Source organism: Hyla sarda, chromosome 5 (assembly GCF_029499605.1).
Source record: "Hyla sarda isolate aHylSar1 chromosome 5, aHylSar1.hap1, whole genome shotgun sequence".
Lineage (NCBI taxonomy): Eukaryota > Metazoa > Chordata > Amphibia > Anura > Hylidae > Hyla > Hyla sarda.
This window is the reverse complement of record NC_079193.1, coordinates 36,627,217-36,649,326: the sequence shown is the minus strand read 5'-3', so window position 1 is coordinate 36,649,326 and position 22,110 is coordinate 36,627,217. Positions and strand designations below refer to the sequence as shown.

Genomic DNA, 22,110 nt, shown 5'->3' with positions numbered 1-22,110 from the left:
TGTATGGCTGGAGGCTGTATGTCTGTACTGCTGCCACCACAGTGTTCCGGTCACCGCTCCTCCGGCCCGGGGTCACATCTACTGCTATGGCCTATGGACCATAGCAGTAGGTGCCGGGACCGGAGGAGCGGTGACCGGAACACTGAAGAAGATGCCTACAATAGTAGGCAGCTCCCCCACAATAGTAGGCAGCTCCCCAACAATAGTAGGCAGCTCCCCAACAATAATAGGCAGCTCCCCAACAATAGTAGGCAGCTCCCCCACATTAATAGGCAGCTCCCCAACAATAGTAGGCAGCTCCCCAACAATAGTAGGCAGCTCCCCAACAATAGTAGGCAGCTCCCCCACAATAGTAGGCAGCTCCCCCACATTAGGTCAGCAGTTCCCCCACAATAGTAGGCAGGTTCCCCACAATAGTAGGCAGTTCCCCCACAATATTAGGTAGCTCCCCCCAACAATATTAGGCAGCTCCCCCCCACATTAGGTCAGCAGTTCCCCCACAATAGTAGGCAGCTTCCCCCCACCCCACAGACATACAGCTTCCAGCCATATACAGTGTATGGCTGGAGGCTGTATGTCTGTACTGCTGCCACCACAGTGTTCCGGTCACCGCTCCTCCGGCCCGGGGTCACATCTACTGCTATGGCCTATGGACCATAGCAGTAGGTGCCGGGACCGGAGGAGCGGTGACCGGAACACTGAAGAAGATGACGCGGTCACTTACCAGGCGCCGGCCAGCGCGCGTTCTCCTGCGACGATCCTGCGGTCCTCCTGCGTCTCTATGGTTGTACGCACGGGACGTCAGTGGCGGAGAAGCGAAGGACCGAAGGAGGACGCGCGCTGGCCGGGGAATGGTGAGTGACCGGCGGACATCCTTATGTCCCGAAATGATGTCCGGGATAGGAATACTTCTTTTTATGTGCCCGGGCCGGCTCCCGTGTATGGCTGCAGGCGGGGGCCGACCAGAGCATATCAAAACTAATACTGTATACTAAAAACCAGGGGGCCTCCAGCTGTTGTGAAACTACAACTCCCAGCATGCCCGGACAGCCTTTGCCGGTCCGGGCATGCTGGGAGTTGTAGTTTCACAACAGCTGGAGGCCCCCTGGTTTTTAGTATACAGTATTAGTTTTTATATGCTCTGGTCGGCCCCCGCCTGCAGCCACAGCCTATACCGGGGAGCGCGCCCCCCCAGATGTTGCGCCCGGCCCCCCCTGCACCCCCCACGCTACGCCTCTGGCACTGGCAGTGTTTGTAACTTGTGCTGTGGGCGGGCAGGGGAGGTGGGTCATTATCGGCAAATTTTTTGTTGTTTCGGCATTTCCCCAAAATAGCTATTTTCGGACGATATGTAACAGCCGCCGATATATCGGTGCATCCCTAGTCTTTTTTGTACACCTTTAAGATCTATGCTTGCTGTTTACTTGGTTTTTACGGCCATTTGCGTCCATAACATTATCAGGACACATTTTTACCACCTGAAAGTAACAATATGGCTAAGCTCACAGTTTAAAGCGGTACTCTGCTGCTAGACATCTTATCTTCTATCTAAAAGGATAGGGGATAAGATATCTGATAGTGGGGGGTCCCACTGCTGGGGCCCCCCCCTGCGATCTCCCACAGCACCTGCGGCAGTGGGCGTGATGTGATGCCACGCCTCCTCCATTCATATCTATGGTAGGGGGCGTGTCGGCCTCCCATAGACATGAATTGAAGGGCGAGGTGTGACGTCGCTGTAATTCAGTCCTAAGCCAAGGCTGCAAGGAATCGTTTCTTAAAACACCAATACAGTGTTTTTCAACCAGTGTGCCTCCAGCTGTTGCAAAACTACAATCCCCAGCATGCCCGGACAGCCTTTGGCTGTCCGGGCATGCTGGGAGTTGTAGTTTTGCAACCAATATAAGACCGACCACCAGGAAGACATCTTCCCCTCCCAGATCAGAATGTCTAGGGATGAGTTTAGGGATTAATAAAAGTAAACGGTGCTGCAAGCTGAATTTTCTAGTTGGGCCCTGACAATGAGGAGCGCCAGCTAAACAGCTGAAGTTTTTAAAGATCTTCTTAAAGATCCTCCTCCATTCATATCTATGGTGGGGGGCGTGTTGGCCAACACACCCCCTCCCCTAGACACGAATGGAGGGACGAGGTGTGACATCGCGAGGGGTATGGCCGCAACATCACAATCACGCCCTGCAGTTCCGGGCGTTCTGATTGAAATGTCTAGAATGCTGAAGCACCGGAATACCCCTTTAAGCCTATTTTAGAGCTTAAAACATCAGTTTTATACCTCACAAAGTTTATTTTACACCTCCCCACCACCCCTCAAATTGCACTGAATTCAAAGGGAAAACCTTTGACCGCTCACATGTAGTTTACTTATGTAGCTCTAATGATACCAGCCATAAAATAGGTGTATAGCACTCGTTTTCGATTAACATATGAAAAATGGCCATTTTTACCACGGTTTTTGATTTTTCTAAGCACTTGAAAATTCCAAGAGCTGATTTGTATAAAATGCCAGAAAAAGCTGCTTAAAGGTGGATCAGGTTAATCTAAAGAGAGTTTCCCACAGAACTGCGGTGGATATTCCGCATCGGAACATCCACTGCAGACCCTATTAAAAGCAATTAAATCCGCTGTGGAAAATCTTCCGTAGCTAAAACCTGCTGTGGGAAACTCTCTTCTGATCTGCCCCTGTGAATGTACCCTAAAATATGAAAGTACATAAAAATGCTCCAAAAAGAAAATTTGAGGCTCATTTTACTTGTAAGGCTGCGGTTCACACCACATTTTTGCAATACAGTTCCCGTATCAGGTTTTTGATGAAAAACGGATTGCTCAACACCGGACTAGACTGAATTAAAACGTGTGTACAAATTTTAACCCATATCCAGCTAAAAACCGTATACGGTTTGAAAAATTATGTCCGGTTGAATGTTTTTTAAGAAAAAAACGTATAAGTTTTTAACTTTTTACTCCATTATGAATAAAGTTTCACTTGTTTGATTGAAATTCCAAGAAATAAAAACTGTGCAAAATCAAAAACCATATAGTGCAAACCGGATGGAACCGTACGCCCATACAGTTCTGTAAGGTTCCCAGTGACTCCCATGTTAAAAAAAAAAAAAAAAAAATGTGTAAGGTTTAATACGGTTTTTCACACGGACCAAAAACCACGGAAGGCTACGGTTTAGGGTACAGGAAAAAAACTGACAAAAACGTACAAGATGCAAAACAGATGCACCTGGATACATCATTTGCCATACGGTTTTCAATACGGTTCTGTACAATTTTCACATTGAAAACATATACAGGAACTCTATTGCAAAAACGTGGTGTGAATGCAGCCTAAGACAAATGCTGTAATTCCTTTCTCCAGTACAGTTATTACAGGTACAGGCCCATGTGAACGATAAAGATCCGTCGCTCCAGCGGCAGGATATGTGCAACTTTTGCGGCAACTTAAGATCCAGAGACTTTTCCAAGACTATAGAGATCAATAAACAGTTTGCTGGAAGTGCCATAAATTTGCATGGGGCTTCCAGCAAATCTGTATCCTGATCACTTTAGCCTCGGGATCAGAAGTTGCTGCAAAGTTTGAACAGATCCTGCTGCCGCAAGAGCCATCAATGATTGTACGCGCTAAGGATCCCGCAGCACTTTCAGGACCGTCACTGCCTCTCAAACTGGTGATTGGCTGGGGGATCGTCTAAGGATAGGCCAATAACATTCCAAAGCCCAGATAACCCCTTTAAAGGGGTTAAAAACTGTCCAGAGTAGGAGAAAATCCCCATAGCAAACATATGCTGCTCTGGACAGTTCCTAAAATGGACAGAGATGTCAACAGAGAGCACTGTGGTCATGATGTCAGCAGAGAGCACTGTGGTCATGATGTCAGCAGAGAGCACTGTGGTCATGATGTCAGCAGAGAGCACTGTGGTCATGATGTCAGCAGAGAGCTCTGTGTTCCAAAAAGAACAGAACTTCCTCTGTAGTATTCAGCAGCTAATAAGTACTGGAAGGATTAAGATTTTTTAATAGAAGTAATTTACAAATCTGTTTAACTTTCTGGCACCAGTTCATTTAAAAAAAAAATGCTACTGGCTGGAAAACTTCTTCACGCTGCCCATAAATGTTAGATTTTTGTTACCTGGGGGCTATCATCGTAGGAAACATAGGTTGGGCAGAACAGATTTTTCTAGCCTGCTCCTATTATTTCCTTTAGGAGATAAGCGTGGTAGGAGCTGTCAAGCACGGCTCATTTCCTATGCTCCACTGAAATATATTTGGGGGCATCAGGGCATCATGGCTATCTTTACGGGTACAATATAGCTGAATGAAAAGTAAATTACTTCATAAGGTTCTCTGGGAGCGAAGAAATGGCTAAATCTTTATCATTCACTTCCCGCTGTAATTCAGTCCTAAGCCAGGGCTGCAAGGAATCGTTAAAACACCAATACAGTGTTTTTCAACCAGTGTGCCTCCAGCTGTTGCAAAACTACAATCCTCAGCATGCCCGGACAGCCAAAGGCTGTCCGGGCATGCTGGGGATTGTAGTTTTGCAACAGCTGGAGGCACACTGGTTGAAAAACACTGAATTAAAGCAGGGAGTTGTAGTTTTTCAACTGCTGGAGGCACCCTGGTTGGGAAACACTGCACCAATATAAGACCTGTTACCCGGGACCACCAGGAAGACATCTTCCCCTCCAAGATCAGAATGTCTAGGGATGAGTTTAGGGATTAGGGAAAGTAAACGGCTCTTCAAGCTGAATTTTTATTTACTAGTGGGGCCCTGACAATGAGGAGCGCCAGCTAAACAGCTGAAGTTTTTAAGGTTCTTCTTAAAGGGGTAACGTGGAAAACTCCGGTGGTTTATCAACTGATGCCAGAAAGTTAAACAGATTTGTAAATTACTTCTATTAAAAAACCTTAATCCTTCCAGTACTTATTAGCTGCTGAATACTACAGAGGAAATTATTTTCTTTTTGGAACACAGAGCTGTCTGCTGACATCACGGGCACAGTGCTCTCTGCAGCATATGGTATGTTTGCTATGACAGAGATGTCAGCAGAGAGCACTGTGGTCGTAATGTCAGCAGAGAGCTCTGTGTTCCAAAAAGAAAAGAATTTCCTCTGTAGTATTCAGCATCTAATAAGTACTGGAAGGATTAAGATTTTTTTTATAGAAAAAAATTTACAATTCTGTTTAACTTTCTGGGATCAGTTGATTTAAGAAAATAAATAAAAAAAATTCCACCGGAGTACCCCTTTAAAAGTCTAAGGGCCTGTTCCCACTACAGAATTTCCACATGGAAATTTACCACAGACTCCACTTTCAGCAGCCTCCCACAGATGTTGATGGGAGTCTGCTGATCAGTGCACACTACTGAAGTTCGGTAGTGGAACTTCCAACGCAAAATAAGATTCCGCTGGAGGATTGAACACGTTCCACCTCCCGGTGAAATCCTCCGGAGTAGTTAATAGGACGACATTTACCGTCCCTGGCAATATGCAATTAAGCGCCGATTTTTTTCATTTATTTATTTTTATCTAAGAGCCGAGGAACGTGCTCTCGAATCACCCAAAGTGCAAGAAAAAGTGCAAACGTGTTACACTAAAAAAACATGCACAGAGGATGCGGTCTATCGCAAGCTCTTCTCCGATAGGAGAGAGGCCCCCCAACAAACCTTACCCTTCGCCTCCGGACCAAAAGGTACCGGCGAGGTTCCAGGTTCGATGTCCCTTTTCGCCGAAGCTACTAGGGGACCACAAATGCTCCCGGCATCCCCCTTGGCGTTAGACAAGGTATCTGCCTGCAGAGCCGATAACGGTTGGTACCCTGCCAAAGCAGGAGTACCCGGGGTGTTTGCAGGGAGGTGCGGAACCTAATGGCCACACACACCTCCCCTAGACCGCCAGGAGGGATACCCAGAAGGGCTACCGCATCCTGACAAATCCTGTGAACACACAACACGCAAAAAGTGACACAGTGAGACAAAAAGAAATAAATAAGTGAATGTGTGTAGATATACTGCCCGGACATCCGGCCAGATCTATAAAAATTTCTCTGATCCTAACCAGAAGGCCGGGAATCAAGAGGTGAGTGCCACAAGGTGAAGAGATTATGGTGCCCGTGCTTCAACTCAGTCAGCCTATCCTCCCAGTGAGTTTCGGCACCTCGGGGTCACCACTCCCTGAGGCACAAAAGTACCTCGGCTCTAGACCCTCTCAGCCTCATGGCGAGACCCGGAGGGAACAGGTCACATCGGGGCAGCCGTCAAGCTGATTCCTCAGAACCAGCCCTGGAACGCCTTGGTACACCTGCTCCCTACCATGCAGCACCCATCCCCACCAGCTCCATACTGGCGTCGCCTACCACCAGCATGAAACTGATAAGATCAGATACTACACTTGATCTTAGCCAAAAGGCCGAGAAGCGATTAAGCGCCGATTGCAGAAGAATCTACTGTAAGCAGAATCCACCAGGAATTTAATTGAGGAAATTGCAGGCAGAATTTCATAGAGTGAACAGCACCTAAATGAGATGCGGCGAACTTGCTGTGGCTTTTACCTGCAGATTGGAACTATAATGCTCTGTGGATTTTACCTGTGCAATTAAAATATAACAAATCCCATCCACATGATGCAAACATTTTCTAGGCAAAAATAAGAGCATGACGTGGGTTTTCCAATGCATAACACATCATTATGTTGCAGGATTGTTACAGACAGAATCTGAAGCACAATCTGCATAAACCAGTTACCTAACAAAACTTGTGCCACATGTGGATTTACTTTTAACAGTGGTCTTCAACCTGCAGACCTCCAGATGTTGCAACACTACAACTCCCAGCCAACGGCTGTCCGGGCATGCTGGGAGTTGAAGTTTTGCAACATCTGGAGGTCCACAGGTTGAATACCACTGACCTATAAGATATGTTCGCATGTCTGATAATAGTCCAATGCTTGTTTCTGTGCCAGAAGTCCCAGGCTTACCCTCTAATTTCTGCTGCAGATAAGAAGTGGATGTTCAGTTTGCACTGAAGATGATCAGCCCCATCCAAAGGAGTACTCCGGTGAAAAACTTATTTTTTTTTAAATCAACTGGTGCCAGAAAGTAAAACAGATTTGTAAATTACTTCTATTAAGAAATCTAAATCCTTCCTGTACTTATTAGCTGCTGAATACTACAGTGGGAATTCTTTTCCGTTTAAAACACAGAGCTCTCTGCTGACATCATGAGCACAGTGCTCTCTGCTGACATCTCTGTCCATTTTTAGGAACTGTCCAGGGTAAAAGGAAATCCCCATAGCAAACATATGCTGTTCTGGACAGTTCCTAAAATGGACAGAGATGTCAGCAGAGAGCACTGTGGTCGTGATGTCAGCAGAGAGCTCGGTGTTTCAAAAAGAAAAGAATTTCCGCTGTAGTATTCAGCAGCTAATAAGTACAGGAAGGATTAAGATTTTTTTATAGAAGTAATTTAAAAATCTGTTTAACTTTCTGGCACCAGTTGATAAAAAAAAAAAAAAAAAAAAAAAAAAAAAAAGGTTTTCACCGGAGTACCCCCTTTAAATCCTACATGCAGCGATGGCAGGATATCTTTTTAAAAATTCTGAGCCTGAGCTTTGCATGAGACTAGCGCGATCTGGAGAGAGATTTGCCATAGGTCCCATAGACATGTGTGGGACGTCCTGGGAATTCTACCCTTTAAAGGGTTACTTAAAAAAACAAAAAAAAAAAACATTTTGACATATCATAGAGACATGTCAAAAGTTTTGATCGGTTAAGGCTCTGGGTACTGCGGTCCTACAGATTGCTAGAACAAGCTGGAATAGCGCTCAGCTAAGAGTTTCTCCCCCCACGTCATCTCCTCTCTGCAGGAGACGGGTTCTATAGAAAGTCTATGGAGAGTGTTTCATGCAGCAGAAGAGAAGAGAAGAGCTTAGCGCTTCTCCCAGCTAGAGCTGGGCGGTATGACCAAATGTGTGTATCACGGTATTTTTGTAACGTATGGCGGTTCCATGGTATATAACGGTACTTCTTTCACCGCCACCCCCCCCCCCAAATCATGTGACCCGCGAGCGCTGTTCTGCTCCTCCCCACCAAATCATGTTACCCGCCAGCGCTGTTCTGCTCCCCCCAAGCGGGGTACTACTCACATGTGTCACCAGCAAGCACTGCCCTCCTCCTCTTTGTTGGGGGCCGCCGGCGATGGAACGTTATACTGTACGCCAGTGGTCTCCAACCTGCAGACCTCCAGCTGTTGCAAAACTACAACTCCTGGTTTTGCAACAGCTGGAGGTCCGCAGGTTGGAGACCACTGCTGTATGCTGCATCCCTATGCCCGGGCTGCAAAAGATAAAGAAATTAAACTTTAACTTACCTACGTCGGCCTTACGCTGGGGACGGGAACGTCGGACAGCCATCAGTCTATCACCGGCCGGAGCGATGTCCCGCCCCAGCCAGTGATAGGTTAAACGCACTGTCATGTAAGGAGCCGGCCAGAGCTCCTTACATGACAGTGGGCTCAGCCTATCAGCGGCCGAGGCGGAACATTGCTGCGGCCGGTGATAGGCTGACGGCTGTCCGACGTTCCCGTCCCCAGCGTAAGGCCGACGTAGGCAAGTTACAGTTTATTTTCTTTATCTTTTCCAGCCCGGGCATAGGGATGCAGCATACAGCAGTGGTCTCCAACCTGTGGACCTCCAGCTGTTGCAAAACTGCATGCTGGGAGTTGTACTTTTGCAACAACTGGAGGTCCGCAGGTTGGAGACCACTGGCGTACAGTATAGAGTTCCAGCGCCGGCAGCCCCCAACAAAGAGGAGGAGGGCAGGGCTTGCGGACCGCTGGGCTGATAATTAATTGGGGGGGGAGCAGAACAGTGCTGGCGGGTCACATATGATTAGTTCCCCGATGTGGGGACAGCGCTGTGCTGATAATTCATTCCCAAGGGGGAGGGGGGGGGCCCAACCGGTATTGCGGTTTGGGAAAAATTCATATCATGCAGCCTAAAAATGTCGGTATTCAGTATGAACTGGTATACCGCCCAGCCCTACTCCCAGCTTATTTTGGCAATTAGTGAGGCTATGCTCACACGACGGAAAATGTGCAGAATATCCGCCCAGAGAACACAGGCGGACATTTTGCACATTTCCTTGTTCTGCCAACGCTAGGACCACTTGGAAATGCATTTTCAAACGGGATCAGCAGAAACAACCTGTTCATTCTTTCTGCAGATGCTGAAATCGGGATTCCCACAACAGAATCCCATTGAAATCAATAGGACTCTGCTGTAGCGGAATTTCCAAGCAGAATCTTTCCGGCGGATTTCGCTTGAAAAATATGCAGCGTGAACATGGCCTAACAGTCTTAGAACCCAGACCAACCAAAATGATGACTTCAACACATCTTAAAAGGGCACAAGGTGCTTAAATCGATGTCAAATCTTCCCCATGTGAACCCAGCCTTAGTATTTCGCTACACATTTAACCTAAAGAAGACGGATACAGCCGTGTATATGGACTCGGATTATCTCTCATTCACAGTAAAACAGATGACTGATCCCCCCCCCTGACTACACACAGAAATATTAGTTTGCAGAAAAGAGAGATGAACGATCCAAGATCTCTTTTCTGTAACACGTGCGTAAAACAACGTGCATAATCGCATTGTCAAGGAGATCGACACGACAGACACGTAAAGCGTCTGCACCTCTGAGCCTGGTTTAATAATAAGAACAAATCTGAACATGAACCGTGCAGCAGAGACATAGACTGACTCACCACTCTGGCCGCCCTCTCCTGGGATTCGCATTTTCTACAAAACCACGGTCCGGTCGGCACTTGCACTATTCCGTAACAAGCTGCGGAAGAACACACAAAGTTAGTGGATAGATTACTTTACCGACCGTCCTGCCACTGACATAAGACACCTGCAGGGAGCTACGGTTTTCAACATGTGCCTGGAATATGCTGAATGAGACCTACCGACAGCCTTTGCGGAGTTACTTGACCCTTTCATACAGTGCCCACAACCCTGGGGCACTTCAAACATAACCATGCACTGGCATACACAGTTGGGGCAGGATATACTACACAAAAACAAGGGGGAAATCCTTCCTGGTCACCCTGAAAATAAATGTGCAGTGCTAGACAAGCTGAGCAGAAACCCCCAGCAGCTGTATCCAGAGCTTCCCCCACTATAAAGGACAAACACAGTGCTGCTGTGTGTAAGGAAAGGAGGAGTCCTGAGACCTCGCACCTCCCTGTCATTCCTCTTCCTACATTCAACTCACACCAGGCCCAAGCACATAGCAAAACAAAGCAGCTGTCTCTGTGCCAGAAGGCAGCCTAATCTCTGCCTGGTGCAGTCAGGTAATGCGAGTGGGGGAGGGACGTCTAGAGCCGCCAGCAAAGGAATCCCTTAACCCTTCTCCTGGCTCCTCAGACTACTGTACATACAATACATAAGAACAAAGGTATTGTACTACAAAGGCTCAGCCCAGGGCCATGTTTACAGCTCCTGCAGCCCTAGATGCTTGAACTGACTACACCCCATTAGGGCGATTCCACAACTAACAGCGTTATTTCCGTGCAGATCTGTCACAAAATACGCTGCAAAAACTGCAAGCGTAAGGCTATGTTCACACAATGAAATTTCCGTGCTGAATTCTGCATTAGGGTACGGAATTCCTAAAGTGAACTTAAAGGGGTACTCCGGCACTTAAGACATCTGGGGACCCCCGTGATCTTGCACGCAGCACCCAAGTTGAAATCAGTGACAGCTGTCACGCCCCCTCCCGTAGGCTTGCCTTGAGGGGCGGAGCGTGACATCACACGGGGGCGGAGGCGTGACGTCACACGTCGCCGACCCTGTAGTCGCCGGTAATCAGACCCGGAGCGAACATGCTCCGGGGACTGATTTTAACTGGGTGCAAGATCACGGGGGGGGGTCCCCAGCGGCGGGACCTCTGCGATCAGGCATCTTATCCCCTATCCTTTGGATAGGGGGTAAGATGTCTAAGCGCCGGAGTACCCCTTTAACATTAATGTGAATGGGTCTCCGCGACACCCGTACACCCTGCGGTATTTCAGCGGCGGACAGCCGCTGAAATTGTTCCGTGCAAAGAAAGAACATGTTCAGTCTTTGCGCCGATTCTGCGAGCACTGCATGGCTGTCGTTGGGGACAGCTCAGTGCCCCGCGGCCCTAGCGCCGAAGTATTTTCGGCGGCGGCCGCCAGACGGGATCTCCGCTCGCTGAATTCAGCGAGCGGTGATTCCGCAGCGTGAACACACCCTTAGAGTCGCGGTGATATAAATGGGATTCTGCTGCGCTGCGCACACGGTGGATGCAGATGTTTCTGCTGCGGAAATCTCGTCCGCAGAAAAAAAAATAAACAAGTCTATTCTTTCTGCAGGATACGCAGGGAAATGCATTTCCGTCTATAGGACATTGTCCGTGTGAACGTAGCCTTACATGCTGATTTTGTTGCAGTTTCACCCCGTACATAGAAAGTGGTGACATCAAGTGTGGATTCGCAAGAGAGAGAAAATAAAATTTCCAGGTCGCAGCATGGCAGAATATTTGTGCAAATATTCCTGATACCTGTTGAACATACAAATAATAAGAGCAAAAAGAATGACGATGGCACTCACCGGAGATGAAGGAATGATGACTCTTTATTGGTGACAACCGGCAGACTACAGCATAGGGATGAGGGACGCCGCTTGCGGCGTCCCTCATCCCTATGCTGTAGTCTGCCGGTTGTCAACGATAAAGAGTCATGGTTCCTTCATCTCCGGTGAGTGCCATCGTCATTCTTTTTTGCTCGTATTCCTTGCTTGTCTCCCCGGTGAACTGTGTATGGGTCCAAGTGTCCTTCAGTTATGTGCTTGTAAAGCAGGATTGCTACGGAGGCTGTGCCGAACAGAGCGTTCGGCACAGCCTCTTACACCTATAAAAATAATAAATATCCCTCTTGCCTCTCCTCTGTTCCTGCGCGGAGGTCTCTTCATTGGTCGCCCTGTTATCCGGAATGATACAGGACCTGCAGGACGCGATTTCAAGACGCAGCAGATCCTGCACCACTCTGGATAGCAGAGCACGGGAGAAGGTCCTGCACCACTCTGGATAGCAGAGCACGGGAGAAGGTCCTGCACCAATCAGGATAGTAGAGCACGGGAGAAGGTCCTGCACCACTCAGGATATCAGAGCACGGGAGAAGGTCCTGCACCACTCAGGATAGCAGAGCACGGGAGAAGGTCCTGCACCACTCAGGATAGCAGAGCACGGGAGAAGGTCCTGCACCACTCAGGATAGAAGAGCACGGGAGAAGGCCCTGCACCACTCAGGATAGAAGAGCACGGGAGAAGGTCCTGCACCACTCTGGATAGCAGAGCACGGGAGAAGGTCCTGCACCACTAACAGAGCGGAGACTGCAAAGGTATTAGCGCGGGAGCAGAGGTAAGGTGAGTAGGATTCTTATTATTTTAGGTTGGAGGGGACTTATTAGCCAACGGCTGTCCGGGCATGCTGAGAGTTGTAGTTTTGCAACATCTGGAGGTCCACAGGTTGGAGACCATTGTTCTGGGGGCTTCTATGTAATAGTGGGGATTCCCTACCTTAATACTGGGGGGCTTCTACTTAACAGGGTGGGGGGCTTCCCTACCTAACTTCTGGGGCATATCTTAATAATAAGTGTCAGTAAAAGCCTCATGTTTGACTTTCGCCTAAGGCTTCACAAAGTCTAGAGTCACCTCTGCTGTCACATGACATAGAAAAAAAAAAGTATCGGTATTCATGTTTTTAAAGGAGTAGTGCAGTGAAATATAACTTATCCCCTATACAAAGTATAGGGGATAAGTTATATATCGCAAGGGGTCCGACTGCTGGGACCCTCGTGATCTATAACTAATCCCCTATCCTTTGAACAGAAGACAAGTTATTTTTCACAGCACTAATCCTTTATAAAATGGTATGGAGACATCCTTAATCAAAAGCATTATTTTATCTTTTTTTTTGTCCACTGAAGTGTAGCCCTAGGAACAGTGGCAAATACAGCCCTGGCACTGACACCAGCCTATGGCAAATACAGCCCTGGCACTGACACCAGCCTTAAAAGGGGTACTCCGGTGGAAAACTTTTTTTTTAAATCAACTGGTGCCAAAAAGTTTAACAGATTTGTAAATTACTTCTAATATTAATCCTTCCAGTCCTTTTAAGCGGCTGTATACTACAGAGGAAATTCTTTTCTTTTTGGATTTCTTTTCTGTCTGTCCACAGTGCTCTCTTCTGACACCTCTGTCCAATTTAGGAACTGTCCAGAGCAGCATATGTTTGTTATGGGGATTTTCTCCTGCTCTGGACAGTTCCTGAAATGGACAGAGATGTCAGAGAGCACTGTGGTCAGACTGAAAAGAAATCCAAAAAGAAAAGAATTTCCTCTTTAGTATACAGTCGCTAATAACTACTGGAAGGATTAAGATTTTTCAATAGAAGTAATTTACAAATCTGTTTAACTTTCTGGCACCAGTTTATTTAAAAAAAATTTCCACCGGAGTACCCCTTTAAGGGTAAGGTCCGTTGTGTAAGGGTATGTCACGTAAGGGATTTCAGATCCTCTGCTGATCTGCGCCCTTTCTGCTTCATGGTAAATCGAAAAGAAATTATGCTGAATCTGAGCTTATTTTCAGAATTTGAAGCGGATATAAGCACCAAAATAGTTTTTGGCCTTGTGGGCTTTTACTACCAGAATTGGAATTCTTGTTGAAGATTCGAACTTGTACATCCCACTGTGCATACCTCATTGAAGTCAATAAGAGTGTGATGCAGGGTGTGATCCGCATAGAATTCCTTGCGGATTCCACCTTAAAGGGGTACTCCACTGGAAAACATTTTTTCTTAAATCAACTGGTGCCAGAAAGTTAAACAGATTTGTAAATTACTTCTATAAAAAAAAATCTTAATCCTTCCAGTAGTTATCAGCTGCCGTATGATTCACAGGAAGTTCTTTTCTTTTTGAATTTCCTTTCTGTCTGACCACAGTGCTCTCTGCTGACACCTCTGTCCATTTTAGGAACTGTCCAGAGTAGAAGAAAATCCCCATAGAAAACCTATCCTGCTCTGGACAGTTCCTAAAATGTACAGAGGTGTCAGCAGAGAGCACTGTGGTCAGATAGAAACAGAATTCAAACAGAAAAGAACTTCCTCTGGAACATACGGCAGCTGATAAGTACTGGAAAGATGAAGATTTTTTAATAGAAGTAATTTACAAACCTGTTTAAATTTCTAGTACCAGTTGATTTAAAAAAAAAAAAATGTTTTCCAGTGGAGTACCCCTTTAAGGGTAGGGCCACATGAACTGTATTTAGCTGCCTATTTTGTGCAGTGGATTTTGTAACCCACTGACTTCAATGGGTCGGAAAATACGCAGCAGCAAAATACGTCACTTATGACCCTACCCTGGAATCTGCAATAAATCTGTAGTGTAAACAAGCCTTAAAAGGGTACTCCACAGAAAACATCTTACCCCCTGTCCAAAGAATAGGGAATAAAATGTTAGATAGCGGGGGTCCCGCCACTGGGGACTCCCGCAATCTCCGCTGCGGCACCCCTGTCATTCAGTGCTCGGAGCAAACTCCCCTCCGTGCCCGATGACTGGCGATGCTAGCCGCCACACCCCCTCCAATCACGTCTAGGGGAGGAGGCATGACAGCTATGTCCTAGACGTCATGCCCCCTTCCCATACACATGAACGGAGGGGGCGTGGCGTGACCTCACGAACACGGAAGCTGCAAGCTTCCGTGTTCCACAATGCAGCCGTTGCCAGCCCGGAGATTGTGGGGGTTCCCTGCGGCAGGACTCACCCGAACTAACAACTTATCCCCTATCCTTTAGATAGGGGATAGGATTTTTGAGTGAAGTACCCCTTTAAGGATCATGAAAGTCAACGCTTTTAAAACCTCTTCGTAAGACCACCCAAAATTGCACGGAAAAGCGCTCTTCAGTGGAGGTGAACTTCTTAAAAAATGTTTCACTTTGCATAATGTATAGTGGAATGAAAATCCATCAGGTGAAATCTGGTCAGGATAAGGGGGTCTTCTCAAAGAGGTGGTCTTTTAGACATGTTTCACTGTACCTTAAACTGATTGTTTCATCATGACAAACCTGTTGATTTGACTTTAGCAGGTCCACAGAGAGTTAATGGAGCAGCAGCCGTTCCATTCACTTATAGAACAAAGGATTTTGGTGATAAATGATGGTCCCAGAGGTCTGTCCCCCACCGATCAGATACTTATGACTTAACTTGTGTATGTGGGATAAGTGTTCATCTTGGGATAACACAACAAAACCCCTCAACTCAAAATACAGCTTCAATTCCCTTGTAATTGTTAGATGCAGAAATATCAGGTGGTAAACTATGTGTACAGAGAAGACAATCCCCGCTGGGACTTTATACCCTTCATTTTACTTTAACACAGTGATTTCCAACCAGGGTGCCTCCAGCTGTTGCAAAACTACAAATCCCAGCCGAAGGCTGTCCGGGCATGCTGGGATTTGTAGTTTTACAACAGCTGGAGGCATCCTGGTTGGGAAACGCTGCTTCAAAGGGGTACTCCACTAGAAAAAAAAATGTTTAGATCAACTGGTGCCAGAAAGTTAAACAGATTTGTAAATTACTTTTATTTAAAAATCTTAATCCTTCCAGTACTTATTAGCTGCTGTGTGCTCTACAGGAAATTATTTTTCTTTTTCAATTTCCTTTCTGTCTGACCACAGTGCTCTCTGCTGACACCTCTGTCCATTTTAGGAACTGTCCAGAGCAGGATAGGTTTGCTATGGGGATTTGCTTCTACTAAGGACAGTTCCTAAAATGGACAGAGATGTCAGCATAGAGCACTGTGGTCAGACAGAAAGGAAATTCAAAAAGAAAAGAACTTCCTGTGGAGCATCGAGCAGCTGATAAGTACTGAAAGGATTAAGATATTTAAATAGAAGTAATTTACAAATATGTTTAACTTTCTGGCACCAGTTGATTTAAGGAGAATTGTTTCTAACCAGGGGTCAAGTCCTGGGGAAAAAAAAGTGAAGGAACTCACCCATGATTTCCACTCAAGGGCTGGTCCTGCTAATAGGAATTGTGTTCCTGTTGTGGAAAAAGTGCAGGAACTCCGTTCCCACACGTTCCTGCAGGACCTGACCACTGTTTCTAACCCTGGAGAAAAGGAGACATCTCAGTTATCCTGAGGCTAAACAAAGTCTTCTCAATAGTCATCTTACAAAGAGTCCCAGACTCTCCTGGATCTCACCGACCTATTCAGGCAGAAGGAAAAAAGGAATTATTTCCTACCGTTAATTCAGTTCCCACTAGTCCTTCATGGCGGTGTGAGGTGAGATTTCTGAACCCATGCAAAAATCGAACTGCTGCTCCCCTTCACTGCCATAACTCCCACCCTTTAATATTGGTGTTGGGTTTGTTATATGTCACATCCTAGTGGTAGTTTGGAAAGCTCTGGGGTAACGCTCTAGCTTCGGAAAACTTCGGAGAGCGAAGGGGAGGAGCGGTTCGATTTTTGCATAGGTTTGTAAATCTCACCTCAAACCGTTATGAAGGATTACTGAAAACTGAATAAACAGTAGGAAATCATGACAGCACCAGGATAGCCCTAGGGAGGGACCAAAGCCTTAATCCTGTGGTCCCTCAGATTAATTCAGTATTCCTCTTGTGCTACTTTGTGCAATGGAGGCGGGGATCCGACTGGACAAGCTCCCCTGCCTCCTCAATATTCACTGTCCAGTCGGCTCCTGTTATGAATATGCAAATCTCTTGAGCACTCTGCTCAGGCCCCGCTGCCTTTACAACCCAGGTGTCAACTTATTCCTGAAACGGCACAATGTTCCAGATGTTCCACAATTAACATTTCACAGGGAATACAAGGATTTACTAAAAGAGTGGTAACAGTTCCTTTCAAAATGGGTATTCTAGCCCCTAAAAACTTACAGCGATCAGGTATCTCTTGCGCTTCTATAGATCATGCATGGAGAGAGTGTCCCGACCAACTGATCCATGCAGCGGTAAGAGTCGGGGGCTCGTTTTGGAGATCACAGGGGGTCCAAGAAGCCTGCCCTGATGACCCCACCTCCCGCTGCCCTCCTCTGTCACATATCTGAAGATTACTGTCTCAGTGTGCACAATTTGTCTACCACATTTTCCTATCGTTCACTGGAGAGGTGGCTGTGCTGCTTGTTCCTAAAGCAGTGTTCCCAACCAGTGTGCCTCCAGCTGTTGCACAACTACAGCTCCCAGCATGCCCAGACAGCCGAAGGCTGTCCGGGCATGCTTGGAGATGTAGTTTTGCAACAGCCGGAGGCAGACTGGTTGGGAAACAGTGTCCTATAGACTTCACTTGAGCATTGCTACCACCCTACTGCACTGTACTGAAGAGTAAAGGAGGTGAAAATGGGCTAACAAACTAACAAATGGGCCACACTCCTGTACTCCTAACAAGCGGGGGGGGGGGGGGTATCCAGTACCACATCTAAAGTAACTTTATGGAATTTCCCCACTTCAAAGTGACCTTGCAGCCAGAGTGTCACTTATCATAAAGCACCAGGGGCCTAATAATGGAGGTCAGGGTGACATATGTTCCTGTAACCTCACACCGCTGCTTCCTCCCCTTTGGGACATGGGTGAGTGGTAAGTCTAATGCCAGGCACTGTAGTGGAGGCCATTAGTGGTTTTCACCCAGCTTCATTTAATAGAATAAGAAATTCAGAAATTCACAAAGGACGCGAACTCAGGAACTTTCCGGTGCTTTTTCTACTTAAGTGATATTTACAACACGAGACACGTTGATAGAGTCATTCATTTTCGCTGCCATTGGCATTAATGATGTGTTTTACACTTCCAGTGGGCAGGAACGTGTGTCCACAAACGAGACGAAAACCAGGGAGTGAAAGGCTGCCGTTTGGTTGCTCTGAAGCCATTAGCGCACGTGAACGCCACCTACGGTCACAAACATACCGCTCTATTTCGTAGACGAGAAGTAAGAACCTCCAGAGACTACAAAGCAGAACTTTCTTAGCCACCAACTTGTAAGATTTGCTGACCGGGCATGCTGGGAGTTGTAGTTTTGCAACAGCTGAAGGGCCACAGTTTAGACACCACTGCCTTAGAGCAATGTATTACAGATTCTTCTGAATACGCAGAACTTGCATTAACAGAATGGGTTAAATAGAGATTGTTAAATGTCTAAATTTTTCTTGTCTGACGTCACAAGGTCAAAACCCGGAAAAACAAAAACAGAGAAGCGGCGCCTCCTTCTCTCAGGACGCAGCTATGTCTCCCCCTTCTCCCTCCTCTATGTTGTGTACGTGAGCCAGGAAGTTCAGGAGGAGGGGTCTGGGTTTTTAGCCTGAATACGTTTTGTCTACACGCTGAGCGTGGCCATTTTCTTGGTGGGAATATCCTAGTAACGAATAGCAGAAACAGTACATAAAGTAGTACACACATAGTGGCACAGCCGCCCACACCTTAAAGTTGCACGATACCAGGGGTTGTTGCCCCAGCAGCGATCAGGCAACATACCATTGTCCCAATGTACCGTATGCACACATAAAACAACAGGGTGGAAGTGGTTACACCATTAGATGAGCCACCCAGCTTTTCAGAGCTCGTGAAAAGTAAATGTGTCAAACACATTTAGGGTGCATTCACACAGCCGTTTCGGTTCCGTTCTTGCAGGCTGTAAACGGATTAAAAACTGTTCAAAAAAAAATCCCATTCATGTCAATGGGATTTTTCTACAATCCGTTTACACCCGTCTGCGCTCATTTCCGGTTTTTTTGATGGCAGAAAAAACGGCACATGCAGTATTTTTTCTTCCATCAAAAAATTGGAAGAAAAAACGGATACAGTAAAATTAACAATGAAGTCTATGGAAAACGGATGAGCCTTTAATGTCATCCGTTTGCATCAGTTTTTTCAAACCGTTTTTTGATCAGTTTTTACTACTGAGCATGCTCAGAACAAAAACATTTTTTGGGTTTATTAACTGAACAATAACGGATACAAAAGGATAGCATCCGTTATTGGCTTTTTTTTTTAAGTCCGTTTTTATTTTTGACGGGGGAAGAACGGGAAGGGTCTAGACGGCCGTGTGAACGTAACCTTAGATACTATCTCACTACCAGACTGCCCCATATCATATCAGCAACTTAGGATAGTTTACACAATGTAAGGGTATGTTCACAAGAGGCATTTCCACTGCAGATTTTTGGCATAGTCGGCGAATGCATGCAAGCTTTTCACCCCTTTATTTTTGCACTTTCCTGGGGCTTCCTGTCATTTTTGCAAAGTTATAAAGTGATGTGCACCAAGAAATATATTTAAACCAAAAAAATAAGTTTTGTGCAGCAACTTGGAAAACAACAAACATTTACAGCAGGTTTCACATAGCGAAGATTTTTACACAAAAGATAAAATCCCCCTTAAGGCCACTAGTCTCCCATAGACTTGCATTGAGGGGGTGTGGCCATGACATATAGCGCCTCTGGCACTGCACCGACACTCTAAATAAACGCCAGGTGCAGCAGGGAGATCGCGGGGGCCCCCAGCGGCGGGACCCCCGCGATCAGACATCTTATCGCCTATCCTTTGGATAGGGAATAAGATGTCTAGGGGCAGAGTACCGCTTTAATGTAATTTTGTTCTAAGATTGTATCTAAACCTGTTTTGAAGCATTCAACTGTTCCTGCTGTGACCAGTTCCTGAGGTAGACTGTTTTATAAATTCACAGTTTTTATAGTAAAGAAGGTGTGTCGCCCCTTGAGACTAAACCTTTTCTTCTCCAGATAAATTCTCCACTAAGTTAAAACAATGAACTAAGGGCTGGTTCACACGGCCGTCCTGATCCCCTAAAGGAAGCTCGGCGTAAGGACCAGAGATGACCAGAGTAAAAAAATACTGCAGGTCCTATTTTTTTTTCCTCCGTTTAACTCTTGTAAAATACCAGACACCCAACTGACCCCATTCAGGTCAATGGGATACGTCATAAACAATGGCATCAGTTGTCAGAGTCCATTTGTTTTTGTTTTGTCTTTTTTTTTTTTCTTGCGTTGAATGGCCGTAAACAGGACAGAGAACAACGGCAGTGATACTGTGCCCATTAGAGATAATGGGGTTTATTTACTAAGAGTGGAGTGTAGTTTTCTTTGTGGGTTTTGATTTCTGACAGGTATTTTCCCAAGGTATTTACTAAGGTTTCCCTACATTTTGCACTTTTCCCTACGTTTTGCTTTTTTTTTTTACACATGCTCTGATCTAACGGTTTTTCTCAGCTCAAATCCACCACATTTTCTATTTACCTTAGTAAATATGTTGAGATTTTTCAAAACTGTCGGGGCCACGCCCCTTTTGTAGGACCATGCCCCCTTTTCGGTTTTTTTTCTTGTAAAATGGAGGGTTTGGGGGTATTTTTGGTCGCAAATTGTGTCGCTTGGAGTGACAATTTGGGCGCAAAACCTGACAAAAAAAGAAGAGTCGGGATCACGTTCGTAAATAAACCCCAATGAGAACTAAGAGACACAGCCCTCGCTAAACCTGGTCATGTGATGCTGGCGACACCAGCCGAAGATGGAGAAGTGCCAAGACAATCTTAGCAAAATTAGAATTCATGCAGGTTTATCTATAGATGACATTTTTTACATATAAATTTGCTGTAAATGGGCACTGTCAGATACAAAAACTTTTGATATGTTGTAAAGCATGTATAACCAATAGGTTTTGCAATTGTTTTCATTAGAAAATTCTCAGTATTTCATACTGAAAAATCCAGTCAAACAACTGCCCTCCTGCCTGCCTGGACACATACTAGTCCAGCTGTGTCCATGCGTCATCACCTATGTCATGGACACGCTTCCTTGATTGACAGCTATGAGTACATGGCTGGAGGAAAAATCCTCCCACTGTCGGCTTGTGTCCTGCTACTGTCTGTGAGGACAAGCTGGGAGTTGTAGTTTTGCTAATGCTAGGGGAGATGTGAGCAGACAGCATACTGAGGGAGGGGGCGGAGACCTGCACAGTGAGGCCACACCCCCTCCCTTTGTGAGGAATTCAGACTACTGAGCTAAATTAAAAGTGTAATAAAAAAAATATAAAGGTGCTAGACACATAAAAATTAAATGTACATGGTCAGGATTAGGTACTGAGTGATATATTTAAAAAAAAAAATGTGGTAGGATCTAACGGGTACACTTAAATTTTTTTTTTTTTATATATTATTGGTTTCATGTCCCTGCAGTATACACAGAAGGAACAGCCTTGTCTCCATTGCCATATATAGTACAGGTGGGGGGGGGGGGGGGGAATCACCTGTTTCACAGGAATGACAAGCAAAAAGCTAAAAAGTGACACTAACAATCATGAATAGAAGCCAAGGGAAGATAAAACAGAGGCTGCTGCCATTCCTCAGGGCCTCATTTATTCAATAGCCCCTGCCTTTAAAGCCAAGCTCCATCTATTATAATGTGATTCATACATATGTATACAGGACAGAGGTTACACAGCAGAGTTTACTATTAACAATCCGGAGGGTGACAACGTCTGTGGGGAATGTTAATGTTCGGGGGTATATCGGCGGCGCTCATTCTGCCGTCTGCCAGTTCTAAGCTTCTTCCAAGAAAAGCAGACAATTTAAATACAGCGGCGACGGAGAATCAGGGGGACCACAAGTCAAGGAAGCGGACGTATAGGCCGGAATATCAGAGGCAATCACACTTCTTATCAACTGGAACATAAAGGTAGAATGAGAATCAGCTGGAGCAGCGTGGGCAGAGTCATGCACAATTCATGAGGCCCGGGCCATTTTTTAGGAAGTCAGGGAGAAGATTGACTTGAATAGTTACGGTGCCCATGCATATTACATCGTTGTTGACGGATGCCATCATTTGTAGACCGGATCTGCTGATGATCTGTTGTGTATGGGCAGATGGATGGACCTCTTTGTGCGTCTGCAGGATGATGTGTGGGGGGGGGGGGGTCAGGAGTGTCTCAATGATCTTATAATGTTTGTAGCATTATATGCAACAACTCTCCGGCTGGAAATGTG

The 22,110-nt window shown here is 46.0% G+C and overlaps 1 protein-coding gene and 1 pseudogene across 9 annotated transcripts in view; both read right to left on the bottom strand.

Annotated features, from left to right (window-relative positions):
* Positions 1-22,110, bottom strand: part of MLLT10 (MLLT10 histone lysine methyltransferase DOT1L cofactor) — a 258,622-nt gene that overhangs the window by 190,848 nt on the left and 45,664 nt on the right. For 5 of the 9 annotated variants that reach the window (XR_008843863.1, XM_056519264.1, XM_056519263.1 and 2 more), the window contains one exon: positions 9,786-9,865. The exons of 2 other annotated variants lie outside the window; for them this stretch is intronic. Coding sequence is in view for 5 of the 7 variants with exons in the window: in XM_056519264.1 (XP_056375239.1) it covers positions 9,786-9,865 (80 nt within the window). In the remaining 2 variants the exon portion in view is untranslated. Of the gene's footprint in view, positions 1-9,785; positions 9,868-9,989; positions 10,168-22,110 lie in introns of those variants that run through there. 2 more of the 9 variants (XM_056519267.1, XM_056519269.1) reach the window with 2 other exon arrangements.
* Positions 6,350-6,440, bottom strand: LOC130275263 (U2 spliceosomal RNA; annotated as a pseudogene).